The sequence below is a fragment of the Hemicordylus capensis genome, chromosome 3, assembly GCF_027244095.1.
Source record: "Hemicordylus capensis ecotype Gifberg chromosome 3, rHemCap1.1.pri, whole genome shotgun sequence".
NCBI classification, from domain to species: domain Eukaryota; kingdom Metazoa; phylum Chordata; class Lepidosauria; order Squamata; family Cordylidae; genus Hemicordylus; species Hemicordylus capensis.
In genome coordinates this window covers 325384584-325403117 of record NC_069659.1, presented here as the reverse complement: position 1 = coordinate 325403117, position 18534 = coordinate 325384584, and the positions used below count along the sequence as shown (strand labels likewise).

Below are 18534 nucleotides of genomic sequence, written 5' to 3'. Positions count from 1 at the left end.
GATGAGTTATTCAGACCTCTGGTCACCTGACAGAACTTGGTTTTATTGAGTTGGGCCAGTAAAATATTGGTTGGCTGGAATAATAAGGTAAAGTTCAACATATCACAAAATTAGCTCAACATAATGCACAATTTTTAACAAATTAATGAATTTGCAATCATTGCAGCTATTCCCAATTTATCAAGATACAATTCCTTTGTTAATTTGCCAGGTGCAACACTACGGTGGGCTCAGCTCGAAACAAACTGGAAAGTTGAGAGACCAAGAAAGGTTATTATACAATGTGCCTTCCTGTTGCTGCTGCTGCCCTCCAGGGGCTCACTCAACCTGTTTTTGCTACCTGCTTGGGATTGCAAAAACAAGGTGGAGGCAATATTGCTGAGCACTGTTACTGCTCCTAGGACCGTCTCATTTAACATTAATTTCTTTCTTAATTTCTTTAACCTCTTGTTGCTATTAGTGGAAATCACTGCAGATACTTTACACCTGCACTGTTTGTTTCATTAGGTCTCTGGAAGCGGTTTCCTATCTCCCTTGCTCCACAATGCCCTACTTCTCCTCATTTCTATTGCTGGGCAGCTTTGTTCTGGCAAATGGCATGGGATTCTGGGAGAACTAGTAGTGGGGTAAGCAATCCAGCTGAGTGCAATATTTCTGCTATCTGGAAATCATTTGTTGTGAGATACAGTTTTAGAAATCTGCCATTCTGTTACAGGGATCTAGGAAGTGCTATTTTAGGCCACTGGTGGTGGTTGTAGAAGAAATAGCAGTGCACAGCAGGGGCGTAGCTAGAGGAGAGGGGACCCGTGTTCACCCTCTCCTCGGCAGCCCCTTGGGGTGAGGGAGATAATGAAGAAGATAGGGAGAGGTGGAGCTAGGGGGGCCCTCAGGAATTTGGGGGCCTGGGTTGTTTGAATTATAGCTACAGCCCTGGTGCACAGATTTTAAAAGGCTGACTTGCAATAATGAAGAAGGATTTCAGGAAGCTGATTAGGAGTAATAGGTCCTCGTTTAGCAAGCCCAATCCTTTGGGTATTATACACAGAAGTAGATCCTACTGTTTTCAATGGGGCTTATTCCTAGGCAGTCTCACACGACCACGGTCTTAGAAATCCAGGCACTCTGCTAAAAATGCAGATTAAAATTACCCTAATGCTGACTACTTTGTTTTGGTTGCTTCATGAGCCCAAGGAAGGGTTGCAGCTGTGCTAAATAGTTTATTCAGCAGTACAGTAAGGGAATAGTTTATTCAGCTAGCTGTGTGGTGTTTCATTTTAGCAGCCGCGCAAACTGACCATGCAAAACACAGCGCCCCCCCCCTGCCCCATCCAAATCACTAATGTACTGCTGCAGTCTTTTGCAATTGTTACGTCTCAGTTAGGTGTGTGCAGAATGTATCGATGTCAAAATGTTTCGACTCAAAACGAGCCATTTAAATAAAGGGTCTGTTTTAAGCTTGGAACAAAACAACCCAATTTGAATGTTTTGAGGGCCATTTTTGGAGACCTGTTTCCCCCTTGCTGATTGGTTTTATGGCACTGGCTTCCAATTGGCTTGTGATCCCCTTGCTTCTTGGTTGGCTTATCACACAAACAAGTGTTGTCATGGGCAACTGTGCCCCCATTGGCTGAGGGGAGGGAGGAGGGAGACCAAAGGAGGGAGTTTCAAAATGAATTTAAAGGAACTGGGAAGCACAGAGAACCCTTATAGTGTGCCTCTCTTGAAGAGGATACATTGGGGCATTTTCTAGACTACCTGCTGGAACAGCAGTAAAATGCCTCCGGGCAAGTCACATTCAGAATGTAAACAGCAGGGGGAGCAGTCTCGCAGCAACTAACAACCAGAAAAAACAGCAACTTTTTTGCACCAGATGTACAATGTCCTTGCTCTACATCGCAGCTATTACATTCGCAACAAGGCGTTGGGAATGTGAACAGCACCCTGCTGTCCCCGTAGGGACTGCGTTGTCACGACGCAGGAAGTGTGGAAGCACACTTCTGAGATATGTCCTGACCCCGTTGTAGGGTCTAGTCTGGAAAGTGCCTAGGAGAGGAGGATGGATCAGAGACTGCATCAGCAGTGAGCAGACTGGTGGTGGTGACCTGGCCCAGTGGAGAAAGAAACAGAGAGTGCCTGCTAGCTTATCTGTCTCTGTCTCTCTCTTCCCCCTTTTATAATGCCAACCAACTGCACTCCCCTCCCCGCTTTTAAATTGTACCAGCAGTCCCAGTGGCTTTAACTGGATGCAGCTCTGGATTTCTCTTCTTCTGTGGATTTCTTCTCTGTGGAGCCAGCCACCAGTGGCTTAATAACGGGGGTGCTGTGTTTACTGTTTTTCTTTGTTTGTTTTGGAGTCCCAAAATGCACCTTTGCTGCAACTGTGTGCCTGGATTGGATTTCATTTTTTTAATATATATTTTTAAGGCTGGTGTGTTCTGTGACTTCTGTCTGGTGCCCAGCCTGTCAGGCTCTCTTTGTTTCCCTGGTGTTTTTTGTCCCCACCCTCACAGCATTTTCTTTTTGGGGTGGATAGGTGGGTGCCTGCCTGGCGCTCACCATCCATACCTCCAGCTGTCGAGTCCCAGTGTTTGCTTGGTCTTAGTGCCTCTGAGAGCAGCTCCTGAGTCCTGGCCAGTCTCCAGCGGAAGGCCCTGGAAGGTAAGCATGCAGATGCTCTTCCTAGAGCAGCCCCGTCTCCCAGGCAGAATATCTTAGAGTGCTGCTCACATTTCTTCCTGCTTCTTCCATCCTGTTCAGAGTCTTCAGACAGCTGAGCTGCCCAGGCCATAACTGTCATCCTGTCTCTCTGTGGCAGGCAGGATGGAAGGAAGGTTTGCTTTTGTGGTTTTTGCAGCACTGATTATAATATGCTGTGCTGCTGCTGCTGCTGCTGCTATAACTATTGGGTTTAGCTGGATCTCAGATTGACAAAGGCAGAACTTGGGTGCCTGTCTTCCTTTGGTTGTGGTTTGTGAGATGGATCTTAACATCACCTGTGAATACAGGTGGTTCTCATTATTTGTTAGCACAAATACAGAAACTGTGGATAACAAAAACTTAACCCTATGAGGACTGGGGGGTTAGGTTCTGAGGAAAAAGAGAGCCTTAGAATGCCTAAAAAGTGGGTTAAATAAGAGTAGAACTGCAATTAAATAAGATAAATGAGAGTAGAACTGCAATTAGTGCAAACATAGAAACCATGGATAATGAAACCTTAACTCTGTGAGGATTTGGGAGTTAGGTTCCGGGGGGAAAGAGCCTTTAAATGCCTAAAATTTGGGAAGGGGGGTAAATAAGAGTAGAAGTGCACAGTACCTTGCTTTCCAGGGCTATTAGGCTCCAGAACCACCCCCACCAAATCAGCCCAATTTTTAGCAAAAAAAAAAAAAGTCTGTTTGTTTTAAAGAAAGAGCCTCAAAATGGCTCCAGTCTCTATAATGGCAGTCGGAAATGACACCGATAGTCATTTTGGCCACCCTACAACCCCAAATAGGCGGGTTTTAGTCTGTTTTTGCACCATGGATAAAGAAATCAAGTCTCTATGACCCATCCATGGATATGCAATACTGCAGCTGCCGGAACTGTGGGTGACAAGGGCTACTTGTACATCCTTGTTTACACAAGTGCATTTTCCCACTAAAGATATTTGGAATGCACAGCCGACTGCTTCCAGTTTTTACCTAGCAATGCTGTGGGTCCTAGAAGGAAAGTGTTCAGCTACATTCATCATAAGAATCATAGCTGAAAAAGTTCAAAAGGCCATCCATGGATCTCCTCCACTATCAACGTACACAGCCAGACCACAATGACCAACATACCGACTAATAAAGTGTTGGTGTAACAACACTATGTACACTATGGGATGGGGTGATTTTCGTAGATCTTCCATTCCCTTTGAAGCTCACCATGACTCCTAAAAATATGTTCATGTTCTGAAAATATGTTACAGTGGGCTTCATGTTGGAGATGGCTGCTTCTCCAATGCATCAGAGGGAAAGGGAAATTGACAAAAATATCTCTTGCTTGCAGTGTGCTGCATCAACAGCACAAATGCTTTGTTAGTCTGGATGTTGGACAGTGTCCTGGAAGCAGAGAGCAGATGCTCTGTGGAAAGGTAGCCACAGAGCAAATTTCCTCCAGACCACTCATTCATATGAGCTAAGGCACATACAAGCAACTTGAAGGCAGTTTCGTCTTGGCTTTTAATAGGACATACTGCTTGATCCTGAGAAGGAAGCAAGTTCATCTGCCAAATCCTCCAAGGATAATATTTTTCAGGTTCCCAACATATTCACAACTGTATGTAGTGCTAATTCCTGGTGCTCCATAAGGAGGAGACCCTCCCCCTCCCAAGATCACACACAGTCAGGGAGAAAAGCCGCTGAGGAGATTCCAGTGAAAGGCCTCAGTCAAAAGGAGCTCCCATCATAGGGCAAAATGACTATGGTGAAGTCCTTACCCTCATTTGCTGCTTTAGAATTCTTTACAGTTTAGATCAAGGGTTATGTCTATGGCAGCTGGGGAGAGAGTACTGGTGGTGTTCTCAGGCCTGACAGATTTCAAAGTACCAGTAACCGGTCTAGCATGAAGAACTGTTCTGCTCTGTAAAGGGTAGCAGATTTCAGAGATGCAAATGGCAGGGAAAGTAAACAGCCTTCCTCAGGGGATATGTGAATATGCCTCTGTAGCTGTGCATGAGTGCTCCCAGGGGAAAAGAGAGTAGCATTTGTGAAGTGCAAGCCTGCAGAATAAGACTGAGGAGTAGATGTCCTCCCTGGCACCGTTGGCGATGCGTGCTCACACCCGACCATAAGCTGTAATGCCACATTTACTTGAATCCATCACCCCCCCTAATTTTTATTCAGTTCTGTACTGTACATATGGTCATTTGCACAATCAAAAACTGTGTTTTACCTGGGTTTGGGAGGTGTGTGTACTCCGAATTTTCGGCTGAGTGGAAGCAAGGTAGGGGGGAAACCTAGGTAGCTTTTCCTCCTACCTTGCTTCCATACAGTCACTTCTACCCAGGCTTTCCTCCTACCTTGCTTCCACACAACTGAAAAGTGGGAGTGCACACACCTCCCAAAGCATGTAGAACACAGTTTTTGATGGTGTGAATGACCTCTTTGTATAGTACTTTGTAAAGACTTTTAGCCATACACAGTAAAACTGATGGGTTGATACGAGCCTTCTCCTCTTGCCATATGGGCACTTCCTTGCCCTGGACGTCAGCTAAGGTGTGCTGTGGCACCATCACACTCACTGTTTCCCTGCCACCCCCCACTCTACTCCATTGGCTACTGCTTGTGAAGGCCTGGAAAATGCCAAGCATGGTTACGTCACATCATCAGGGCTTTTAATTGAGTAATCTGTCAATCAGTTAAAACCCCCTAATTAAAAAGACATCTCAATTAATTGGGCAGCACATCTATTAAAAGTGTTTAATTATTTTTAATATAAAAACTGCAGATGGATAAGGCACCATCTCAGAAGAGGGATTACTTATTTGCCCTCCTGTGATTGCCCCTGCTGTGGCACAGACACGGACCTTCTAAAAGTGAAAATGGGATGCTATTCTTCAAAACTATTCAGTCATACTCACATTGATGCAGATTTACTCGAATGATCCCTCAGTTAAAATTCATTTGATCAATGACTTCCTTGAACTATTATGCAACTGCATTGATGCTATGCAGTTACCGCTACTACAAGTTATACATTTTGCTAAACTTCACTGGGAAAAGGCAAGCAGTAGTGGCCTACTTGGTTTAAACCTAAAGCCACCAATTCAGCCGCCAGAGGCAGCTCTTTCATGAGGCAAGATGAGGTAGTCACCTCCGGTGACAGATTACTAAGGCACCAGTAGGGCAGCAAGATGCCCCATGCCGTCATTACTGGAGCAACGCTTTGGGACCGATCGGACACTTGCAAATTATGCTACGAATGTCTCTCCTCATATTCCTTGCAAGAAGCACTAGGAGAGAAGAGGAGGCTACTGGTAGGCATGTGCGAGCCACCCATTTGGCTGGTTTGGTTTGAACTGGCCCCGTTCGATTTTTAACCTCCAAATTCAATGTAAAAAGTACCCTTTCTCTCACCCGCCCCCTCTTCTATAGAGAATGCCTTTTATTTGTAAAGGCAAATCCTTGCCGGATTCTCCTTCACAAGTATACCCTCGAACCGGCCCTCGAACCTGTTCTTGGAACCGGGGCCGGTCCAGTTCAAGCTCAGACCATCCGAGCAGGCTCACACATCCCTAGCTGCTGGAAACTTCCCCTCCTCCCTGCCCTCCCATGCACTTTCAAAGCTTGCAAGAGTTGATTTTGAAAGGGGGCTGCCCCCACCAGGGGCAGATGAGAGCCAGCGTGGTGTAGTGGTTAGAGTGCTGGACTAGGACCAGGGAGACCCGAGTTCAAATCCCCATTCAGCCATAAAACTAGCTGGGTGACTCTGGGCCAGTCACTTCTCTCTCAGCCTAACCTACTTCACAGGGTTGTTGTGAAAGAGAAACTCAAGTATGTAGTACACTGCTCTGGGCTCCTTGGAGGAAGAGTGGGATATAAATGTAGTAGTAATAATAATAATTAATTGGGCAAGGCAACATTTTGCACCTCACCTCAAGCACTGCAGTACTTTGGGCTGATCCTGAATCCAGCCCATGGCAGAGTGCTGAAACTGAACCAAGGACTGCCTGATGTATAACTCTTTTTCTTTACCACCACACTATGCTAGTTTTCAAATATATTCTTGGTAGTCAGTAACACATGTGTATCTTTCAACGATCATTTTTGCCTCTTTTGAAAGTATTCTTCTTGGACTACAGCATCATACTGACACAGGAGAGGGTATACACTGAATTCCAAGCTCTGAACAAAGTGACAAGATTCTGAAATGTAGTAGAGAAGTTGGAACTCTCTGCTCCCATTTACAAACTTTTCTTGCCATTTTCCTGTGACAGGAACAGATTCATAGGAAAAGAATGAGGCTATTCACACGGTTGTAGAAAATTGGGCTAGCCTCCGCTAGCCCGGTTTTCTACAATCGTGAGAACCACGGGGCTCAGCTGCAAGCCCAGTGGTTCTTGAGCGGGTAACCGGCTCAAGTAGCCCCCCCCCCTTAAACCGGGTTTACGGAGTGAGCACTCTGCAAACCTGGGGTTTTTTTTATCGTGAGTAGCTGCAGCATGGTTACTCACGAGTAGACCCCCGGCGGGAGGCTGAAAAGCAGCCTCCCAGCTTGGAGGTCTCCCCAGTATGCCCTGTGTGCTTGCGGAGGGCATACTGGAGCTTCCGGGGGCCATGTGGCCCCCAAACTTCCCAGCCCCCACCAGCTCCGTCACAGAGCCGGCATTCATGTGGGCGGCTGATCTGGCTGCCCAGGGCTCCCACCCTGATTGTCTGTGGGGAGAGTGGGCTTAGCCCGCTCTCCTCACCGAGTTTCCCAAACCGGGTCTCACTGATCATGAGACCCAGCTCAATAAATGACAATCTGTGGCTTGACTTCTAATTTTACACAGGCACACAGACTCACAGAATGCACACAAATCCTGTTTTATAAATTGTCATTAAATGAAACATCACTTACCTCATCTGAAATCTGACCTCCAAATGTGACCCAGGTCCCTAGAAAGAAACACAATGATTTGTTACTCTTTAAGGTTTTCCTTTGATATACAAAGCTCATTCTAATTAGGATATTTTCCCTTAGGGAATCCTCTGAAGCTGATGTGCTCGATGAACCCTTTTCTAATGAGAATGTGCTCCAAGGACTCCGATTGCTCTCAGTTTAATGTGCTGACAAGCTACAGCGGCCATGCTTTCATTGCTTTAAAAGCTTTGTCATAACTAGGTAGCGACTTCTCTCTTCTGAATAGGACATGGATGGAATTCCTTGATAGGAAGAGATTATTGTCAGTGAATACACTGCTCTTGTTACCAATTAGCCATGGTTAAATCAGTATGAAAATAGCCTGGTGCACACTGGATGCTCTTGAAGCTAGATTTGAGTGGACAAGGCAAAAGCAAACACAACCCATCAATGACAATTCCCACATTAATTGCTCCATGTGAAGTATCTTAGGGGCATAACCAAGATCACTTAATCCAGTTTAGTTGCCCTTTAAAACACTGTAATTGGCCTTTTGTACATACAGTCAGGGTAATTAAAGAGTGGCAGAGATCTTTCTCCTCTTGTGGAATGCATGTTGACACAGCAGGGTTTTCGGTATGTGTCAGGCTCAGCGCTGAGTCCCAGGACCCTGTCAGCATGTTGCTGAAGAACATTCAGTTCACGGCTTAGGGCAGCCACAGAATCCCTTTCAGTTTGTGCTGCCACATCTGGAACTCAGCACAGACCAAATGAGCACAGACCCAGCCACAAGAGTTGTTATAAATTCATTTTACTCAGTAGAAACAGAGCAGGAATTCACACGTGCAAACCAATAATGCCGCTAGTGCAGAGAACAGAATGTCATCCATGAGAATTTTTGTTTCCAGCATTGACTGCACTAACTGAAGGGGAATAATACCCTAGAAATTGAGAGGTCTAATCAAAAGGTGGGTATCTTAAGCACAATACGAAGGTAATCTTAAGTTCTCATAACCAGCAATCAAGGTGGTAACCTGAAATGGTTCACTGATACGCTCACTCCTCTCTTAGGAAAAACAGACATCGTCTATATAATACACAACTATGGATCTCTTAGATGCAGCTGAAACTCTTTCAAACCTGCTGACTCCAAAGAAACAGCAAGTGGCATACCTCACACTGACCAAGAGTGGAATTAATTAATTAACTAACTAACTAACATATTTTTATACTGCCCAAAACTTCTGTCTCTGGATGGTTTACAATATGATATTCATGTCAGAGGCCCTTGGGTATTCCCCCAATGGGCAATCAGATTGGATTTCAGCTTGCTTTATAATCCCTGCTGCTCTGTGCTGGTACTTGATCCCAAATATTATCTTGTGCTCCTCTGCTTTTTCACTTATTGGGAAATTGTTAGTTCCTCTTCACTGAAGCTACCGTGTTTGTGTGTGTGTGTATTCCAAAGAGGGTTATTACCACTTCTACTATGGATTATGTTTCACGAAGGAAGGAGAACTGGTCTTGCAGTAGTGAGCATGAATTGCCCCCTTTGCTAAGCAGGGTCTGCCCTGGTTTGCATTTGGATGGGAGACTACACGTGAGCACTGTAAGATATTCCCTTTAGGGGATGGGGCTGCAGTTGAGTGTTAGAACATATGCTTTGTATGCTGAAGGCCCCAGGTTCACTCCCTGGTGTCTCATAGGGACATAGGAAACTGCCATATACTGAGTCAGACCATTGGTCTATCTAGCTCAGTGTTGTCTTCACAGACTGGCAGCGGCTTCTCCAAGGTTGCAGGCAGGAATCTCTCTCAGCCCTATCTTGGAGAAGCCAGGGAGGGAACTTGGAACCTTCTGCTCTTCCCCAAGCAGCTCCATCCCCTGAGGGGAAGATCTTGAAGTGCTCACACATCATCTCCCATTCAGATGTAACCAGGGCAGAACCTGCTTAGCTACGGGGACAAGTCATGCTTGCTACCACAAGACCAGCTGTCCACATAGGGCTGGTAGAAACTCCTGCCTGGAACCTTGGAGAACTGCTACCAGTCAGTGTAGACAATATTGAGTTAGACAGAACAATGTTCTGACTCTGTATAAGGCAGGCTTCTTGCAATTTTATGCTTTACGGGCCATTTAAATATTTCTAAAAACTCTTTCCCAACATTAAGAATATTGGGAAATTCTCCCATATAAGCCCCATAAATGAGTGGGAGTTACACAAGACTGCACGAAGTCAACAACAAAAAAAGGACACAATAATTCTGTTAGTCTTTAAGGTACCACACTACTCTTTGTGGCTTTTGCTGCAGACAGGGCCAGAGTGGGGAGGCTAGCAGGTAGTTGCCATGGGCCCAGAGTGCTCAGAAGGCTCGACTGCTGATCCCCAGGACTAATAGCCCATGGCCTTTTTGCAGTGATGTGAGAGAACAACTCATCCAAGAGTGTAACTCCATTGTCTCCTTTTCATTCCCATTCCATTTGCCAAGGTAAGTTCCATCATCTCTTTAGGTAGGAGAGGTTCTGTAAAGGACAGTTTGCCAAGAGCTCTTTGAAACCTGGAGCTGGGCATGAACACAGCTACCTCTCTGGCAATAAGAACTGAGTGGCCGGACTGAGAAACCGGAGTTACTCGGGGCAGAGGTTGGAACTCCATTACATCTGAATGCATGCAACCACAGTTTTGCTGCAAAAGTAACCTGTGGTTTGCCTCACCAAACCCCAATTTTAACTTTCAGTTTGCAGTAAAGTTCACCACCAAGACCTGAAGTTTGGCTGCCAAAGCGTTACGTCCAAACATGGAAGGTGCCATAACCACGGCTCTGTGCAGTTTTTGGAACCCCAGTAATCGAGACTGTGGTGTAGACCCACCCAGGATCGTGCCCACTCCTGCGGCTCATCTCACTGGCCGCCTACCCAAGCAGCAGCCCCACCCCCTATCTCCGATCCAATAAAACAGTTGCCCGGCAACAGGGACACTGCCATGTCCCATCCCAAGCTTCTCAGCCTGTCAAGAAGCAAAGTCACACAGGGCGGCATTCCCTCTTCCTACTTTGTCCCTTGCTCCCCCCACCTGGCAAGCATGAGGGAAAGGGAATGGGATGACAGGATGGGCACTAAGTGCTTTGCTCCCTGAGAATGAAGCAACAGTGATGTATGTTCACAAGCACAAACACTCCATGTGGCAACATAAGCAGGGCTGATTAGAAACTGGCTGTTCAAGAATTCCTGTTTGGGGCTGCCTTTTAAACCCAACCTGGGTACCCCACTACTCCTGGGATGGAAACACATGGCATTGGAGGGGAGTCAGGTTTAAAAGGCAGTCCCAACCAGGTATTATTGAACAGCCACTTTCTATTTTTTGAACAAATAAGTTGGGGAAGGGGGCCCAGCCTCCTCCTCCTGGGGGTAATTGTGTGGCCCCTAGGCTTACTCATGAGGAGGCTCGGGCAGCTCCAGTGAAAGGAACGATTTGACATGTGCAATGATGACGGATGCCATGGGGACACCCCCTCACAACTCATGAGAAGAACCATCTGTGGGGACAGGGGTGTCAAACCTGGTGGCGACCCAGAGGCGGGCCATCTCTGTAGCCACTCCTGGACTGTGGAAAGAGCTCCCTGCAGACATCCATAATTTGAATTTTTTTTGGAATTTAGGAGGGCCCTAAAGACCTACTTGTTCGGCCTGGCCTTCCAGTGCTCTTAAATTGTTTTAAAGGGTCTTTGATGTTTGTGAACTGCCCTGAGCTATTTTGTAAGGGCGGTCTAAAAATCGAACGAATAAATAAAATAAATAAATAATAATAAACAGAATTGCTAATCATGTGAGATGACAAAACAACCCCTTCTCCCACAGACTGCTCTCTCAACAGAGTGTCAGGCCATGAGGGCTCTATATCGAGCCAGGTTGCTCTATTCAGGAAAGCCGCAGGGATGGGTAGCCTGGCAACGGCTCTCCCCGTCTTGGCAACTGCCGCCAAGCAGCTGTCAAAGCTTCCTCTCTGCCAGCCCATCTGCCCATGTGGACATGTGCACCCTCACTTGTGCCCTGAAATGGCAACCCTGCTTTCCTGGGGCTGCTGGGCTCCCCTCTCCCACAATCCCCCACGGTGACAGATCTGCATACGGTGTAACGCCGGCCCAAACCCAGGAATTTTTAATGGGAGTAAAGATCTGTCCCCACACCCAATGTTCCCCCTGCCACGAGACTAGGCTTTGACACATGGAGTGTCACAATCTCCTTGGGGTCCATGCAAGGCTTCCCAGTGGTAGAGGGGGTTGAGTGCAAAAGTTCTGTCATCAACTAGAGAGAGTGGGGCCCCCACACAAGCAGGGCCCCTTTTGTTGGGTTAGCTCAACTCATGAGTGCACAGTCTGATGGAAAACTGAGGGTGTTTACCGCAATGGTCCTTCCCAATGGCCTTCTCATGAGAGTAGTAGTCCCCCAACATCAAGCTGCCAGGGGAGCAGGAGTGTGGTTTGGTCTGCATGGACTGCTTTGCTGGGGTGAGCCCTCGCAAGAGCATCCTAGGCCCCAGTGGGACTGACTCCGCCGGGATCCTTTGCCCTCCCTCATATACATATCCCCCTTAGGAAATCATCATGTTCACTTCCCTTCCCTGAGTAACAGGAAAATAGTGTCCCCCAAGATCCCCCCCCCCGGAATTGTGCTTTTGTGGGACAGTTTTGTTGTGGGGCTCTTAGGAGGCGGGCGATGCAATCACTGTCAGAGGGAGCGCTGGCATGGCATGGCAGTTATTTATTTTATTGTTGAATTTATATACCGCCTTTCATTAAAAACAATCTCAAGGCATTTAAGGGGAATTAAAAGCCCTTTCCCTGCTGAGGGCAGGCGAACCTTTCTGAAAAGGCATGATCGTGCTTGGCGCGCCCCCTTCAACAAAGTGGACAATCGCAGCTGCTCTGGTGATGTGCTGACGCTTTGCGATGCAACCTCCTGAAACTGGAAGTGACTGGACCACCGTTGAACATCTGTGATATGATTTACAGTTTGAAACCGAAACTGCAGGTTCATCAACCTCCAGTTTCACGTTACATGCGAATGTGGCCATTGTGTGGCGAACACAGTGGTGCACCTAGGTAATTTTGGAACCTGGACCTAAAGGCCTTTGGAGTCCCCAGTATTTTAAACACATTTTTAAAGCAACCACACTACCCAGGACAGACTAAAAAGGATTTGGAGGCCCCCAGGGTGTGTGGAGACCCTGGACTTCATCCCAGAAATCCAGGGAGGGTGTGGTGTGAAATCCAGGGAGGGAGGGTTTGTGGAGCGTGTGGTGTGAAATTCTCACATGGAGGGTGTGGAGGGTGTGGTGTGAAACTCTCGTGTGGAACCCTCTTGTGGTGTGAAACCCTTGCTTGGAGGGTGTGGTATGAAACCCTCGCGCAGAGGGTGTGGTGTGAAATCCATGGAGGGAGGGTGTGTGGAGTCCCTGGACTTCATCCCAGAAATCCAGGGGTAAGAGTGCCTCTGGGCAAACAAGCTATTCTCTAAGTACTAGGGAGGGTGTGTGGAGCCTGTGGTGTGAAATCCTCACATGGAGGGTGTGGAGGGTGTGGTGTGAAACCCTCGTGTGGAACCCTCGTGTGGTGTGAAACCCTTGCTTGGAAGGTGTGGTATGAAACCCTCGCGTGGAGGGTGTGGTGTGAAATCCATGGAGGGAGGGTGTGTGGAGTCCCTGGACTTCATCCCAGAAATCCAGGGGTAAGAGTGCCTCTGGGCAAACAAGCTATTCTCTCAGTACTAGCTACATGCTTGACTTTTTAAAACACAGCCTTTACAAAATCACCACATACCTACAATATTGAAAAACTACTTGTATATATAGATAGCTATATTTTGTTATTGTGTCATACAAAATCTCTTTCTCCAGGAGCAAATATTTCTGGACGTTTGTGCTGGGCACATTTTTGAGGTTGTGAGTTCTGGTACTAAGGTTAGCAAAACAAAATCCTAGTCATTTGTTAGAGGACACACCTTCCTTATTAACTTGCACTTTGCTGCCAAGGAGGAGAAATATGCTGCCTTATTTGTTAAATTCCATAGGACTGAAAAGTATCAAAGCCTGTTGATTCACAAATAAAAATCTGAACAACCTTTGTTTCTGTCATCAGCCCTTGACCTTACACATCCTGCTGTGAGAAGCGAGTGTTGAAGTGTGAAAAATAAGAATTATATTAAAAAGATCCTTTGCTCTCTGTTACTTAGTCACCATGTCGTTTTGATTTAGCCACAGTTACAAAGTAAGTCCCTACTTAAATCAGAAATCTCTGTGTGTGTCCATGCGTGCGTGCACACTTCTATGGCCTTAAAGATGTTAGTCAAAAACAAGTGGTTTTTCATGGGAATTTGATGGTATAATATTGGGGTTTGCTTTTTCTTCAAGATCTTTCCCTCCAGTGTTGAATTCATTTGTTGCCAGCTACAGAAGTGCTACAGGGATCAAAATGGCGAATGACCTTTATTCAGGAAATGAATTTGGCTATGTCTCCGTTATTAATGATTATACAGCAACCATTCATAGCTCAAATTAAAGGTGCTTTTATGCTCTTACAGTTTGCTATAAGGTGTCAACTGATATAAATCCACTAAGGACACACTGGCTGACTTAAAAAGTGTGCATGTTTCTAGGGACTGCAGGGGTGCAATGGGAACCCCTGTGCAACTCCCCCATCGGCCTGCATGAGCGCAGGTGCGCAAGAGCCTTAGGACACTGGAGTGCTCGCTGTGCTCCGCAAGGGCTCTGTAAGAGCTTGAAATGCCAGTGATTGCCCCGCTCTTGCAGAGTAGGGGGGCAGGGGAGTTGCGTGAGGGCTCCCATCAGGACCTCCCACAGCCTCTAGGAGCACCAGAACTTTATTCATCAGGGTATCAATCACTTATATTTTACTACCTACTCCGTGCAGTAAATTAATACAATGCAGCTCAAACAATCTAAACAATATTGAGAAGAAATGGGGCGGTGGGGCGGGCGGGGAGATCTTTTCACAAGTTATATGATGCTAAACATTATTATTTGTCTGCCATGGTGTAAGTCAATTGTCTCACTCTCATCATCTGACTTGCATGAGTCTCATATCTAATTCACGCTGTAGGTGTGTACAGGGGGTGAAGGGGAGGAAGTCCTGCTCTGCCATGCCAGTCCCCCCACATGTCTTACAGCTCACACTTACAGCGGGGCTCATCTGAAGAGCCCTACCCATGATGGCAGGTGCTCTGTGAATGCAAGACTGGATCGATCCATCCCTGTAAGCACAAGAGCATCCACCATCATGGGCAGGGCTCTGCCCTCTTCAGATGAGCCCTGCTGTAGACATGATCAGCAGGGTGCGCAGCAGGGGTGAGATTTCCTCTCCCTTTGCCTTGTTGTACATGGCTACAGTGGGCCATTTTTATAATGCATGAAGCTGCCTTAGGTGTCATCACCACCCACATCCAAGCAGCTGCACATGTCAGTGCATGGAAACCCATGGTGCTCATCTCTATGTGCCCCCACATATTGTCAAGGACAGACACTTCTGGATTCCGTGAAGGTGGCACCTAAGGAAAACATATCACACATGCAATTGCACTTACAGTTTATCAACAACAAAAACTAGATGGCAGCCCACCAGGCTTACACCTGATAAAGCCATTTAACGTTTGTGTGCTGATAGATTCACCAGACACTGCGGCATCAATAAAAGACAGCACCATGCCAGAAAAATCAATCCCCAACTGTCCGGTTAATCTAGATGTTAGCCCATCCACAGCCACTGTTGGTTATAACAATGATATGAAGATTTGGTGTCTAGCAGAGACAATTAGCAGACGTGGAGGAGTGAGGGCGTCGGCAGCCCCTGTCCATCCCACCAGTGGCATCCCCTGCCGCCCAAGCCCAGCGGCTGCATTTTTGAAAGATTTCAGACCGTGCTGGGCTCCCAGCCCAGCCAAGAATGCATCTCTGCTTTTGCAAGCAGGGAGGGGTGTTACCGGCCATGCTGCAAATGTGGAGCCGGCTGAAGTTTACTTGCAAATGGGGCATCCAGCCCCGTTTGCTAACATGGCCACACACCCTGCGTCTGATGTCAGATGCAGGGGGAATGGCTGGGGTGCCAGGTGCAGCCCCTGAGTACAGCAGCCCGGGTTCTTTGAACCCCCTTGCGCAGTGATGGCTCTGCCCCGATGAGGAAGAGCAAGGCAACTTGCTACTGAAAATGAAGGTCTCTCTAGGAGATAGTAGTTGAATTTACATGATTGGAAACATCCCTACATGGTCTCCAGCTAACTGAGCAAAGAGGCACCTTTTAAAGGTGGTGATTCTCTCTACTGAGCAGGGAGAGAGGAACTGGCCCTATCCATTCCCAGCACAGCATCCCTCCAGTGGCTGTTGCTGGTGTCTATCATGTTTCTTTTTTACATCGTGAGCCCTTTGGGGACAAGGAGCCATTCTCTCTCTTTCTCTCTCTCTCTCTCTCTCTCCTGCTTTGGGAACTTTTGTTGAAAAGCAGTATATAAATATTTGTCATCATCTGCATATAATTCAGCATGGTCAACATTGCTAATAATCTTACTGCAAGCACAGAGGATTGATTATACTGTATTCTGAAAGGACTTGTATTCAGTGGTCCTGAAAGGATCACTGTCATTACTTTAGATGTGGGTTCGGTAGATCCCAGCAAAACAGCTGCAAATGAGTTGAAAGGACCCTGGAGATCTGGTCTTGTGGTAGCAAGCATGAATTGTCCTCTTTGCTAAGCAGGGTCTGCCCTGGTTTGCATTTCAAAAGGAAACTGTGGGGCTGTTCTGATGATCGGCAAAAGTCGGGCTAGGAGAGCCTAGCCCGATTTTTGCCGATCGTAAGAACCACCAGGCTCAGCTGCGAGCCCGGTGGTTCTCGAGTGGTTAACCTGCTCAAGTACCCCTGCCCTTAGCCCAGATTTGTGGAGCGAGCACTCCGCAAAACCGGGCTTTCTGATGTGAGTAGCCGCGGCGCGCTCACAAAAGCCGCCTCCTGGCTCCAAGGGTCTCCCCATTATGCCCTGCGTGCCCCTGAGCTCCCCAGCTCCTGCTGGCTCCGTCATGGAGCCGGCAATTGTGTGGGCAGCCGATCCGGCCGCCCAGGGCTTCCTCCGTGCTCATGTGTGGGGAGAGCAGGCTTAGCCCGCTCTCCCCGCTCACTGGAAGAAACCAGGTCTCACTGATCGTGAGACCTGGTCCCATATGTGAGCACAATAAGATAGTCTTCTTAGGGGTTGAGGCTGTTCTGGGAAGAGCATATGCATGCAGAAGGTTTCAGGTTTCCTCTCTGGCATCTCCAGATAGGACTGAGAAAGCCTCCTTCCTGTGACCTTGGAGAAGCTGCTGCCAGTCTGTGTAGACAGTACTGAGCTAGATGGACCAGTCATGGTCTGACTCGGTATATGGCAGCTTCTTGTGTTCCTATGATTATATTGTACTTCAACCAGGTGAACTGGATATAACAATGATGCGGTTGCATAGGTGTTTTCAGTGGAACAGTGGAGCTGATATTGCATAGACAAAGTCATTTGTACAGATTTGCAACAACAGATGCTACAGTAAACATGTGCGAAGAGCAACAGATGTATATTTACAACCACCACTCAAGCTCTGTTCATTCTGAATATGGATGATATGACTGCGCTTAACAAAGATATGAGAAATAATGTCCAAGAAACAGTTATAAGCCTACAAGCAGTATAAATAGAAAAGAGAAAGAAATGTTTGAAGGTTGCTAATGAGCAACTTTTACAAGTTACTTAGTTACATGATGTATTGAAACATGAATGCCTATGATCCAATTTTGGAAATTGTCCCAGTGCCAAGGCCATGGTGCTATACATACCAAAGGTGTCAGATTTATGATTGTTCATGAAAGAGTGAGAACAGGCCATTGGCATCTCCATCTGTCCTCCCTTGGTGCACTTGTGAAATACTTTTCTCATGATAAGCATTATAACACCCCTGTATCTGGCAGAAGTGAAGAGTATGTCACTGTCAAGTCCAGAGTTATTTGCAGAATATTCTCAATGAAAACATAGTATCCTCCTGTGCAGTAGTAGTGGATCACACTCTGGAACATGTAAACCAAAGCATGAAAGTGAGCAGTGGTTTAATAGATCTGGCAAGGATTTTAACAGCCTGCACACGATTCTTCTTACTTTTATCCGCTCTGGCTATTCTAGATGAACACTGCAAATACATGTCGGGACAGGTGACCTTCATCATCTGTGGTGGTTCCGTTCTCACCTATAACTGCAGATAACAAGATAGTGAGGTGGGTCTCATGATCACAGAGACCTGCCTGGGGAGGGTGGGCGGAGAAAGCGGGCTTAGCCCGCTCTCCCCACACACAAGCAGACGGTCTGCTATGGGTGGCCGAAGTGGTGAGATTAAATTATTAATCCAGTGAGATTAAATTATCAGTGAGATTACCAGTGAGATTAAATTATTAATCTAGCAGTCAGATTAAATACTTTTTAAATGCTTTTCCTGAACTTGGACTGGATGGAACACCATCAGATGTTACAATCACTGCATTAGAATATCCTGTTTGCAAGCTCTACTTGCCCAACGCCACAAAAATTAAAGCTGGGGATGTCCAATGGGCTTTGCTCCAGAAGTAAACTGCTGAGTCAAGAGAAGATAAGAAGTGCTTTACATAGGAACATAGGAAGCTGCCATATACTGAGTCAGACCATAGGTCCATCTAGCTCAGTATTGTCTACACAGACTGGCAGCAGCTTCCCCAAGGTTGCAGGCAGAAATCTCTCTCAGCCCTTTCTTGGAGATGCCAGGGAGGGAACTTGGAACCTTCTGCTCTTCCCAGAACAGCACCATCCCCTAAAGAAAATAACTTATAGTGCTCACACATCAAGTCTCCCATCCATTTGCAACCAGGGTGGACCCTGCTTAGCTAATGGG

General features: G+C 46.8%; 1 protein-coding gene across 1 annotated transcript in view; it reads right to left on the bottom strand.

Moving 5' to 3' along the window:
* Positions 1-18534, bottom strand: part of KCNAB1 (potassium voltage-gated channel subfamily A regulatory beta subunit 1) — a 259277-nt gene that overhangs the window by 89402 nt on the left and 151341 nt on the right. Inside the window, exon 3 of the mRNA XM_053307497.1 lies at positions 7585-7622. Coding sequence (XP_053163472.1) covers positions 7585-7622 — 38 coding nt within the window. The remainder of the gene's footprint in view (positions 1-7584; positions 7623-18534) is intronic.